We start from the raw sequence: 13,047 nt of genomic DNA on the forward strand, positions 1-13,047 counted from the left end.
ACGTCTACGGGACCTGGTTCTCTGACGTCTGCGCCCAAAGCCTTGCCTTCCACTTTAAAATTGGGCATTGGCTCGTCGACAGGCTCGTCGACGCGTCCGTCGACGTCTTCAGCGACGACTAAGTCAGTGACTGTGGCCGCTACGTCGACGACGACATGTACTATGTCAACCAGTGCTACGTCGACGACTATCACCTCGTCGACGACAGCCCAGGAGGTGAGACCCATTTCTTCTATTGTGCAGATCTCGTCGACGAGTGTCAAATCAAAGTTGACGAAGAAATCCTCGTCGACGCTCCCCTCAAGTCATCTAAAAGCAGCTCGTCGACGGGCCCATCATAGTCGACGGCTGTCTCGTCGACTGCGCCTCCGTCGACGGCCAGCATATCATCGTCGACGACTTCGACGACGGCTGTTATCTCGTCGACGTCTACATCTTCGTCGACGGGTAAGGCTCCGATCTCGTCGACGGAAAAGAAATCGTCGACGAAGAAAAAGCCTTCAATTTCAGAGTCGATTACATCTATGTCGACGACGAAGACTCCTCAGGTTGATTCTAACACTGCCGCATTTACGTCAACGGGCTCGTTGATGTCTCATCAACCTTTGGCCACAGCTGCCATTTATACAGTGGTTACTGCTTCTTCTTTGAGGAGAGTACCTCTCATTCAAATGAGTACAGTGAGAAGTGGAACTCATCTCCCAGATCAATTGTTTCAGTCTGGTGAGGAAGAATCCGGAAACGATTCAGAGGTGGAACAACTATTCAGACAGGCATCCAGTCCATCTGATTTGCACATTAAGTGCCAGGAGTATAGTGATGAGGGTGACTAAGTGGATAACGTCGAAGATGGGAACAAATTATTTCCTGTTGATGAATCAGAACCAGTTACTTCGGAACCGGTTACGCAGATACCATTATCTTTGGTCACGAACCTGCAGCACATGCTAGATGACTATAACCGCAGGTTCCCTCCTTCTACACCTGCCTCTCCAGCACCACAACTTCCTCCACAGCCTCAACCTCAACTTCCTCAACCACCTGCACCTGTTCAACCCGCGTCACCGGGGGGTACTCGTCCTGACACCGGCAACGAGGATCCTGATCCTCTCAATACTGATGACGACGACAATGACGTCGATATGAATGAGTGGGACAATTACAGGGCTCAAACACCTTCCACTCCGCCCACCTCACCTCTAGCATGGCCTCCAGTGGACATTGCAAATTTCCACAATTTGATTATCCTAATCCGTGCTGCAAAACTTTTTCATCTCACTGTCGAAAAACAACATGAAAGTGAATGCTTCTTGTATGATTTTAAGGACCTCTCACAAAGGCAATCCCACACAATACCAATCATTGACTAGATTTGGCAGGAGGGCCTTAAATTAATGGAACATCCAAACTCGGTACCTGCAGTTTTGCCCAGATTGGACAGAAAATATAAGGCTCCGGCGTCTTCCCCGGCCTGTTTGGTGTCACAACCGAAAGCAGATTCGGTTATAACTCAGCAGCACAGAAAAGATCACGCAATCCTGCTACACCACTCACGTCTCCTCCTGATCAGGAAGGCTGCAAGTTGGACTCTATAGGAAAGAAATTTACAACCATGGCGGCTACTTCTGTGAGGGCGGCTAATACTTTGGCTATTTTGGGCCGTTACGACCGCCAGATGTGGTCCGAGGTTGCCGCACTGATTCCTCAATTACCTGATGTCATCCGTGCAGAAGCGCAGACCATTATACAAGAGGGGGAGTTAATTTCATCCGAAATTATTGATTGCGCACTCGACATTTCCTCCACGGGTTTTCGTCAATTGGCTGGGGCTGCAGTCTTGAGGCGTCAAGGCTGGTTGAAGTCTACCACCTTCCGCCCAGAGGTACAGGCAAGAGTCCTGGACTTGCGGTACGACGGAGATTTGTTGTTTGGCAAGCATGTTGATGATGCCCATGAGGCGATAAAAAAGGACACAGACACTGCAAAGTCTTTAGCTACCCTCCAGTACAAGAAGCGGCCCTTTCGGGGGGCACGAGGTAGAGGCGGAGGTTCCTCTACTTTTCGAGGATCAGGTCAATATCGTTCGTACAACACCTACAACGATAACCGGCAGAGGGGTTCCTTCCAATCCCAAAATCGTCAGTTCACCACCAGACCATACCAACGAAAAACAACATAGAGGTGGCTCAAACAATAAAAAGCAGTGACAGTCTCAGTTCCTTTCTTCTGCCGACTGTAAATCTTGGAGGTCGCATCTCAAAGTACTTTTGCAAATGGTCCGAAATCACCTCCGACCAATGGGTCCTGGACATTATCTCCAAGGGACATACCCTGGAGTTTACAAAATACCCTCCCACTCGTCCACCTTCGGGGCCACCCTCTCCCCATCTCCAAGAACTTTTGGCCCAGGTAAAATTGATGATCAAAAAAGGAGCCATCGAGGTAGTGCCGCAAGGTCAACGCGGCAAGGGGTTCTATTCCCGATTCTTCCAAGTAAAGAAAGTCGGGGGAGTGGCGTCCAATTTCGGATTTATGGGCCCTGAACAAATTTATCATTTCGAAAACTTTTCAGATGTTAACTCTGCTTCAAATTCTAAAGTATCTCAATCCAAGGTAATTCTTTTCAACGATCGACCTCCATGACGCATATTTCCATGTGCCAATTCACCCCAGACACAGGAAGTATCTACGCTTCAGTCGGACAGCTGCACTTTCAATTCTAAGTCCTACCATTCGGCCTTCGATCAGCGCCGAGGGTCTTTACCAAGATTTTGGCCCCAGTAGCTGCCTTCCTGCGTCTGCAAGGCATCCAATTTTATCCATATCTGGACGACTGCCTCATCAAGGCCAAGACTTTTCAGCTGACGGAGCAGCACACTCAGGTCTGCGTCTCCCTCTTCCAAACTTTGGGGCTTTCAATCAATTGCCAGAAGTCACACTTTCATCCGTCGCAAAGGCGAGATTTTCTCGGAGCCTCGCTAGATTCTCGACGAGGGACAGGACCGCATGGTAAAGATGGTGCAATTTCTACAGTCAAAATTGTACGTTTCTGTCCGAATGTTCAATCATTCCTTGGCATGGCTTCCTCGTGCATCCAGCTTATCCCCAATTGCATATTGCACACGAGTGCTCTACAGGAGGAATTAGACAAACAGTGGAAACAGGTGTCGGGGTCATTCGAGGACAAAGTCCTTCTAACACCTCGCATCCAGAAAGCGCTGGAGTGGTGGGCTCACCCTCCAAACATATCTGCGGGCTGTTCATTCCAAGACGAACCTCTGACTCTGACGCTTACAACAGACGCCTCTCTCGAGGGATGGGGAGCGCATCTCGACGGCATGTCTGTGAAAGGGAAGTGGACAGCGACCCAACGTGCTTGGCATATCAATCGCCTGGAACTCCTGGCGATTTTCTTGGTCCTAAAGTCTTTTCAGAGGTTAGTGCAGGGACATACTCTGCTGGTGAGGACAGACAACACCACCAGCATGCACTACCTCAACAAGCAGGGCGGCACGAGGTCTCTCCTACTTTCGCAACTGGCACAAGAAATATGGGATTGGGCGATTCAACATCAAATTAATCTCACAGCCATCCATGTGCCGGGCGTGGCCAATGCTCTGGAGGACTCACTCAGCCGGGCGTCGTCAGACAATCACGAGTGGTAACTCAACCAACCGTCGATTTCATCTTCCGGCGGCGGGGCCAGCCGCAGATGGATCGTTTCGCGACTGCTACCAACAAGAAATGCCAACGCTTTGCAAGTCGGCATCCCCACAGAGTCGAGCGGAAATGCATTTTCGATCAATTGGTCGAACGACTTCATCTACGCTTTCCCTCCACTTCCTCTAATTCCTCGCCTGTTTCACAGGATGAAGTTTCAACCTTGCCACATCATCCTGATTGCACCCAAATGGCCGAGGCGTCCATGGTTCACGGACCTGCTTCTATTTTCACAGTCCGACCCGATACCGCTTCATCCTCTACATCACCTCCTCACGATGAATCGGTGACAAATCTGTCACCCAGATCCGGCATACCTTCAACTCCATGCCTGGAACCTGAATACAATGAATTTGCACGTCTGAATATCGACGAGGACTGCAGAGAGGTTTTAGCGCGCGCTCGCGCTCCATCCACCATTAAAACCTACCAGTTAAAATGGAAGCGTTTCTGTGTCTGGTGCCGCACTAAAGATTTGGACCCCATGACTGCAAAACCTGAACAGATGTTGCCTTTCTTTTTATCCCTGGCGAGATCAGGACTTTCACATTCAACCCTTAAGGTGTTTCTGGTGGCGATTTCCCGCTTCCGTCATGATGGTTCTACATCTCTATGTTCCTCGAGAATCATAAAACAATTTTTCAAGGGCCTTTTTAGGATGTTTCCACCTATCCGTCGCCCTCCACCTGCTTGGTGCTTAAATTTGGTTTTGTCTCAACTGCTTCTACCTCCATTTGAGCCTATCCACTCTGCAAGTCTAAAATTTCTCACATGGAAAGTTGCTCTTACTCGCCTTGACATCCTCGAGGCGTGTCAGTGACATTCAGGCATTTACCATACAGCCTCCTTTTCTACAATTCTCCAATGAGGCTGTGACATTGCGAACTAATCCTAAATTCATCCCGAAGGTTCCCAGTGACTTTCATCTCAATGAACCTGTAATCCTGAAGACTTTCTTTCCTGCTCCGCAAACTCCAGCTGAGCGGTCTTTGCACTCGTTAAATGTGAAACGTTGTCTCAAATTTTACATTCAGCGAACTGCAACTGTCAGAAAGTCAGATCAATTGTTTGTGGCATATGGCCTAACTTGCAAAGGACAACCTGTTACCAAACAGACCATAACCAGGTGGATATCCTCTACCATATCCTTTTGCCACCAACGGGCTGGGAAGCCGCTTCCTGCTCCAGTTCGTGCTCACTCAACTAGAGCGGTATCTACTTCTGCTGCCCTTTTTACGGGGGTACCCCTGAGGCAGATCTGCAGAGCTGCTACTTGGTCGAGCAGCCATACTTTTACGAAACACTACTGCCTGCAATCAACAGACGCCGCGGATGCGGCAGTAGGTCAAGCGGTGCTGCGGAATTTTTTCCATTAAAGGTGAGCCTCTGTTGCTACCCGCCTCCAGTCATAAAGGTTTTTTCTAATAATATTTTGGTATTTATTGCATATTGACTGATATGTTTACCTTACTTGCTTTGGTATGTCACCTTTATGACTTATGTGATTTACTGCTTTCTACTCTTATTCAAGCATGTGAATCTATGAAAGACACCCCTAATACTGGAGAAGAACAAAAGTTACTTACCTGTAAACTGTGGTTCTCCAGTATTGGTGTCTTTCATAGATTCACATGCAACCCTCACATCCTCCCCTCAGAGGCTCTCTTCTCCTCAGGCACTTTTACTTACTTTGTGCTTCGAAAATCTGAGGACTTGGGCTTCTGAGGAGAAGGTTCTAGAGGAGGCTACAGCCTGATTGGCTGGAATGTGAACCAAAACACAATGACACTAATATGCTACTAAAGTGAGTTCTCCCTTAGGCTTTTCAATGGGCCTATTATGTTCTATGGTACTTTTCAAATTTACATTTTATTACATTATATGTATGTATATTTTTATTTATAATATTTTTCATGTATACATGCATATTTTACTGCTATTTTATGTACCGTGGGACTCCCACTTCGACGACGGGGGATATTCAAGCATGTGAATCTATGAAAGACACCAATACTGGAGAACCACAGTTTACAGGTAAGTAACTTTTGTTCTTTCGTTACATGAGTACACATTAATTGTTAGGCATGGGGAGATTAAGTGATTTGCCCAGAATCACTTGATTTTGAGCGTCGTTGTCGAGACTAACCCGGTTCCCAGCTCAGAGGTCGACCTCTCTAGCCTTAAGGCTACATCCTCTCCCCATTGAGTGCATCTATTTAACACAGGGATATACAATCTGACTAAGTAGATATCAAACCATTCATATCATATTTTCTTGACATATGGGCTAATAGTTTGTGAAAATGTTTTTGAAAGGTACTGTCACTTGATAGTGGATAGCCTTGTCTCAGTGTTGATCAGCAACTTGACTTTAAATTGTTTTATCAGAAAGCGGAGTTTGACAATAGACTTAGCACACCCTAGCCCTGAAATGTAAATTGTGACTCTGAAAATAACATCAGAGGAGAGTGAATCTGCTCTGGAGCAGAATTCACATTTCATTGCTTGTTATAGATTTCATTTATACTGTTTGAAGTCTTAAAATGGGTGGTATTTGTCATGGTCCCTCAGACTTGAGTTTTCATTGTGTTGTGAGTCTAGTTGGTTTGTGTTTTATTTGTTTTCCATTCTTTGTTTCTGGGTCTTGTAACTAGTTTGACCTGTTATTTATTTTGTATTTTTTAGATCCAGAGGCACGGATTGCGCTTGAGAACCTGCAGCAGTTTCCAGCATTCATGCAAGGCCCTGATGATGCCCTCTTACCAAATCTCTCGAACAGTATGGAAGGCAATAGCTCATATCTTGGCTACAGCCCCACAACTGAGACAGGTGAGCTATTCACTGACCTACTGGAACTTGTTTGCTTGAGACTGAGTCCATATTGCGAACGGGGAGTGTTGGACTTGGGCCTTCTGGCAGGTTCACCCCTAAACCTTTTTGCTTTTGATATGTGACTTGGTGTTAGTGATTTTTGGTTTCTGCGCACTTTACCACAGTGTCCTAGGGTAAAGTGCGTGTGTGTGGTAAGGTTGGCCTGCCCTCCCATAGGAATGCATGGGGAATGTATGTGTCCCTGGTAGTTCCTGATGCGTGGGGAGTGCAGGGGCGAGTTTGGTATGTGCGAACTCGTGAGAGTGAATGCTGCGCGATGATGTGTGCGGCGTTATTGTCTAGTGTGGAAGTGCCACTTCTAGAAGTTGGCATGTCTGTGTAATTTGTGAATTGGCTGTCTGGCTTGTGATTGGCTGGAGCTGGCTGGTGAGCCTGGCTCCAGGAGTCAGGATGGGTCTGCCACGGTGGGTGGTGGAGAGCTGCATGATTGATGAGGGAGGAGTGCACCTGGGACCTGAATAGGGCTGGGCTTTTCCCCACACAATGCTGGCTTCACCCCCTGTGGTGCGACTGATGACCCTAGCCTTGCCAGTGAATGGGGAGAGGGGCTGAGCAACATAGTGCTCCAAAACCAGCTGCGTCTGGTTTTTCCCCCACCCTGCACCCTAGAGACAAAAGGATTTTGCGTATAAAAAGAGGCTGTGACCTCCTGTAAAATGTTCTTGTTTTCCTGACTAGAATCTACCAGGGGCGCGTGCTGCTGCTGGGGCCCAGGGGAAGGCTTGCCTCCCTGGACCCTGCCCAGCCCCTGGATTGCTGATGGACTGGGTTGCTGTGGGCCCTTTTCTTTCTTTAGGGGTCCTCCCTTGGGGGCTTGCTGGTCTCTGTGCCCCCTGGCGCCTGGGAAGCGCTTTTTCCTAACCTGCCCTGTTGCTGAGGGAGCCTACCCCTCATGGCTGCCTTTATTAATGGCAGCGCGGGTGCCCACCCCGCTTACTTTGATATTAGCAGGTGCCTACCCTGCTTTATACCTGCATTTGATATTCCTAATCACGGGTGCCTACCCCGTTCATGCCGCCGTTATTTTTACGGGTGCCCATCCCGTTTCTACTTTTATCCTTCATTTCGAGGGAGCCTACCCCTCAAGTTTTGCCCCCGGGAAATGCCGCCACGGCTCGCGGCCCACCTGACTGTGGGCAGGGCCGCAGGACGGAAGTGACGCGTGCGGCCTGGAAGTGGTGTTTGTAGGGAGGAGGTCGGGAGCCCACCCCGCCTCCTCGAGCCCAGAGAAGAAGAAAAGTCCTCCCGGGGCTCCCGTGAGCTGTGGAGAGCCCCGGGGCTGCCAGTGCGGAGGAGAAGCCTTTGTCCCGCCTTTCCGGTCTCCCGTGTGGAGAGGGAGACCGGAGACAACCTGGAAGTCCCGCCCCGGGTGCCGCGCCATGAGGAGAGCCGCCAAGAGGAGATGCCACAGAGGAGACGCCGCCTCCCAACCAGCCGGTGTGTGCGGGCGTCCCCGCGGGTCGCTCCTCAGAGCTTCCTCGGTTTCTGAGCCCACGAGAGGCTCCTGGGCATTTTATCATTTCGAGTCCCCAGAGCGGGACTCCAACGAAGGGCACATTCGTATTCAGAGCCCACAAGAGGCTCCTGGGGGCATTGTTGTGGTGAGCCCACAAGGGCTCAGAGGGGCCATTATTTCGCGAGTCCCCCGAGCGGGACTCCAACGATTTTGGGGGCATTTTAGAGGGTAGAGCGGCCCCGGTTGGCAGCGGGCCGCTCCCCCAGTTCGGAGAGCTCACCCGAAGCCCCAGTTGTTTTAAGAGCCTAGAGGGCCCCCCATGTTTGGCGCAGTTTTGCTCCTAAGGGCCAGTGAGGGCCCCTGTCTGTTTGCTTTCCAGTTGCCCAGCAAGTAGTGGGCAGCTGCACCGTTTAGGTTTTGCTTCTTAGGGGACTTGTTCTTTGGACTCGAGTCGCACTCACTCATCCCTACCTTGGCCTTCACCAGCTGCGCAGCACTTACTCCCAGCTGCAGCGTTTAGGCCCCTTGCTATTGTCCCCAGCTGCCCAGCAAGTAGTGGGCAGCTGCTACGTTTAGGTGTTGGCGCAGTGGCGCAACCTGGACCCTAATATGATTTATGTGCTGTTATGATTCATGTGCTGTTATGATTCATGTGCTATTGCTTTTTGGGTGTTAGGAAATGTACTGTGTAGTATGTTTTGCTCACCCTGTGTTCTGATACCTCTGAATGTGTGTTCATGCATCATGTGCCAAGCTGCTTGCCTATACCTCTGAATGTGTGTTCATGCATCATGTGCCAAGCTGCTTGCCTATACCTCTGAATGTGTTTTCATGCATCATGTGCCAAGCTTTTTGCCTATACCTCTGAATGTGTTTTCATGCTTAGGTTGTTTTTCCTAGTATAGGTTCTACTAGGGAGTTCAGGGTTCCCTGCCTGATATTTGCCTAAAGTGTTTAGGATTGCGTCGGTGGTACTTACCTTTTACTCCAGTATTGGAACTTTCATAGATTCACATGCCTGAATCATTCCCCGTCGTCGAGACGGGAGTCTCCGTTATATAAAAAAGCAATGCTTAGTAGTATAGCAAAATGAAGAGACCTAGGCCCATTTCCCTTCTGCAACCCATAGCCTTTATGTAAAAAAGGCCCAAACTTTTCCCTGAACCAATCAGAGCTCCTCACCCTCTAGAACACTCCTGAGAACCTTCTGCCCCTCAGATTTTCTACCGCACGTTGTGCTAAGGAGTCTCCTTTGAGCTCTGCTCAAACTTCACTTCAACAGTTTTTTGACTGAGATTTGTGGTCTCAGCTTCTAATTTCTTCTTATTGGAATTCCTTATTCATCTACCATGTCTTAGAAGGAGAAAAAGTTTTTTTTTTAGAGCTTGTTCCACCTGCTCTAAGAGGCTTTATACAGATGACCCTCACAAAGATTGCATATACTGCCTCTATCCGACCATAAGACAGATGATTGTAAGGCATGTCGAACCTTTTCAAATAAAACCTTGAGGGATCGTGAGGGAAGGCTGCTGATTTGGCTCTAGAAGGTGAAAGCCAGGAAAGAAATCTTCAAGTGAGGGAGGAGGAGTCTGATCGTCTAAGATCTCAAAAGAGAAGTAGATCGCCTCAGACACATACTTCAGGGGAGAGACCTGAGAAGGCTCCAAAAAAGACCACCCCAGGGTCTTCAAGGCGCAGTCCCTCAAAATCCCCTTCAGGCAAAACTAAGGGGAAGAAGGGTTCTGCTTCTGAGGTAAAGCAAGAGAAGTCTGCCTCAGAACCTCCAAAATCGCCTCAGTTAAGATTACCATCAAGAGAACTTCCTCTATGCCTTCTGAGGAGAAAGGAAGTGTTTCAGTGCTGTCGACGGGACCGTCGAAAAAGATGTCGTCATCGACGACAAAACCATCAACGTCAAGTGGTAAAAGCTAGTGAAAAGGCAGCGTTGACGCTTTCACCGTCGACGGCGATATCGTCGACGGTTTCATAGTCGACGCTGTATCTACATCGTCGACTGCCACGTCGACGACGGCGGCAGCGACGACTAGGACAGCGACGACGGTAACTACAATGTCGGCGGCGTCGGCGACGATAACATGGTCGACGGCGACGGGTATCTCGTCGACGACGGAAAAGACACCAGAGAAAAGATTGGTACCCTGGAAAAAGCCTATAACACCAGAGGTTACATCGCCAAGCAAGGTGTCTCCATTGGTTCCATCTCACCTGCTGGAAGAGGAAGATTCGGAGGATGAGGATGACGAGGGTCCTTATGGTTTTGGGAGTAGCCCTTCGCAATTACAAGTCAAGTACCAGGAGGTCGATTCTGAGGAAGAATATGGGGGTTTTCAAGAGCATCCCCAAGAACAGCACCAATATCGCCAACAGGAACGTGAGGATATGACAAGTGTACCATCCTCTTTGTTGAAGGACCTCCAGGGCATGTTGGAGGATTATAGAAGATATGCAACGACTCCAGCCACTCAGGAAGTACCAGAGGCTACTCCGCACGCCAGTGCGTAGGAGAGAGATTTTGCCGGAGCCTACTGCTAGGTCTCCACCACCAGCGTCACAACACGACACCACGGATGATGACCATGAGGATGGAGAGATTGCGGAACAGAGTGCAGAATGGAATGACTATCTCATCCCCTCACCTTCAACTCCTATGCCGAAGCCAGTAGATTCTCCACCGGAGGACATTGGTGGTTTTCATAATTTAGTGGAAAGAGCCACTAAGAGATTTGCACTCACCATGACTGAGGATAAAGCGGAATACTTTTTATAAGACTTCAAGGAATCGTATCGCTAATCTGTGCGGTCCTTGCCTATCATGAGTCATATTTGGGAGAAGTGATTAAGTCATGGAGACGGAATAGTACTAAGATAGAATGGGAGGTCGCACAACGGGAATGTTCCTAAAAAGGTTCAAATAAGAATAATTTCTGTTTTCGTGAGGTATGCAGCCTGGGTGGCGTCCCTTGTCAAAGACGTCGAAAGGTATAATCCAAAGATGTGCCTGCAATGGTCATTACAGGCATCCCCTGGCGCTAGGTTTCACATTCTTTAACCTACCGCGTGAATGGTCAGATCTCTAGAGACTACTCGCGTCACGCGAACAACAACACGATATGGAGATTTAGAAACTGCGCCCTGCGCGCGAATCAATTCAAACGGTTAAAGCCTTCAGAAGGATGACACCTTTTGCCCCGGATGAAGGGCGAACAGCCCGAAATGCATTGGGCATGTAATGTGTCATTTTCACTACATCAATTGATGAACTTTATTACCAAACAAAAAATGTTTTGAAAAGTAATTGAAGGAAACAAAAAGCAGTTTTCATTTTTGAATAAACCTTCAGATGAACTATTCTTTAAAAATGTGTAAATGGATCATTAAGTGGAGCGCCAGGGGATGCCTGTAATGACCATTGCAGGCACATCTTTGGATTAAGTCATGGAGACGCCAGCTAGGGTGACACCGGTTCTGGCCAGACTAGACAAAAAGTATAAGGCGCCTATAGATGCTCCAGCTTGTCTTTTGGGTCATCCCAAGCCGGATTCAGGCGGCACAGCAGAAGTCCAGAAACCCATCTGCTCCAATCACGAGACCTCAGGACAGAGAGGGCAGAAGACTGGATAATGCAGGAAAACGTTTTTCCTTCATGTCAGCGCTGCTGGTTAAAGCCGCTAATGCCTTCGCTATCTTGGGAAGGTACGACAGGCAAATGTGGTGTGACCTGTCTCCATACATTAACCAGGTGCCGGAACCGGAGAAGCAGGAGGCCAGGAAGATTCTCCTGGAAGGGGAAAGGACTTCGGCTGAAGTCATAGACTGCACTATGGATATAGCGACGACGGCATTTAGATCTTTGGGAGGATCAGCAGTCCTGCGCAGGCAGGGATGGCTACGAGCAACAGCTTTTAGGCCGGAAGTTCAAAACAAGATTCTAGACCTCCCATTCAATGGGGATGATCTATTTGGGAAGCATATTGATGATACTCTGCAGAGTATCAAGAAGGATACTGATACTGCAAAGGCTTTGGGAACACTGCAGTACAGAAAAGCCCTTTTTCGTGGCTCCAGAGGTAGAGGGCAGTCCTCGTATAGAGGAGGATATCAACAAGGGAGATATTACTATGTCAACATTCCAGAGATCAAGTGCTCCCCTGGGTGGAAAGATTGCTCAGCATCTTCAAAATTGGCGAAAAATAACGATGGACCACTGGATCCTCAAAATTGAAGAAATTCCAGGGTGTGGCCGAATTAAACAAACGCCCCCTTGTACGCCACCGATGCATCAGAAAGCCAACAATCTGCATCAACTCCAGCAGGAGATTCGGACAATGCTCCGAAAGGGAGCAATAGAACCGGTACCGAATGCCCAAGAAAACAAGGGGTTTTACTCCCGTTTTTTCTTGTCAAGAAAAACAAGCTCCAATGGCGTCCCATTCTGGATCTCAGATCCTTAAACATCTATCTCAAAAAGCAATATTTCAGGATGGTGTCTCTACAGGACATCCTTCCGTTATTGAACCCAGGAGATCATATGACTACATTAGACCTACAAGACGCGTATTTCCAGGTGCCGATCCATCCTGCACACAGACAGTACCTTCAGTTCTTAGTAGCCGGAAGACATTACCAATTCAAGGTACTGCCATTCGGCCTAAAGTCAGCGCCGAGAGTGTTCACAAAATGCCTGGCTCCAGTGGCGGCTGTGTTAAGGAAGCAAAAACATCAAATATTTCCTTACCTCAACGACTGGTTAGTCAAAGCCCCATCGAAAGCACAAGCCAGAGCGTCAACACAGGCCTGCATAGATTTGTTCACCAAACTGGGTTTGACTCTTCACGAAGGAAAGTCAAACCTCCAACCAACAAGAGTGATCACATTTCTGGGGGAATACTAGACACTGACTGCAACAAGGCGTTTCCCTCCGAAGAAAGGCAACTGAGGATTGTGTCCCTCTTCCAAGA

General features: G+C 48.6%; 1 protein-coding gene across 1 annotated transcript in view; it reads left to right on the forward strand.

Moving 5' to 3' along the window:
• Window positions 1–13,047, forward strand: part of RNF10 (ring finger protein 10) — a 551,920-nt gene that overhangs the window by 370,374 nt on the left and 168,499 nt on the right. Inside the window, exon 13 of the mRNA XM_078667693.1 lies at window positions 6,406–6,549. Coding sequence (XP_078523819.1) covers window positions 6,406–6,549 — 144 coding nt within the window. The remainder of the gene's footprint in view (window positions 1–6,405; window positions 6,550–13,047) is intronic.

The sequence above is a fragment of the Lissotriton helveticus genome, chromosome 11 (genome assembly GCF_964261635.1).
Source record: "Lissotriton helveticus chromosome 11, aLisHel1.1, whole genome shotgun sequence".
NCBI lineage: Eukaryota > Metazoa > Chordata > Amphibia > Caudata > Salamandridae > Lissotriton > Lissotriton helveticus.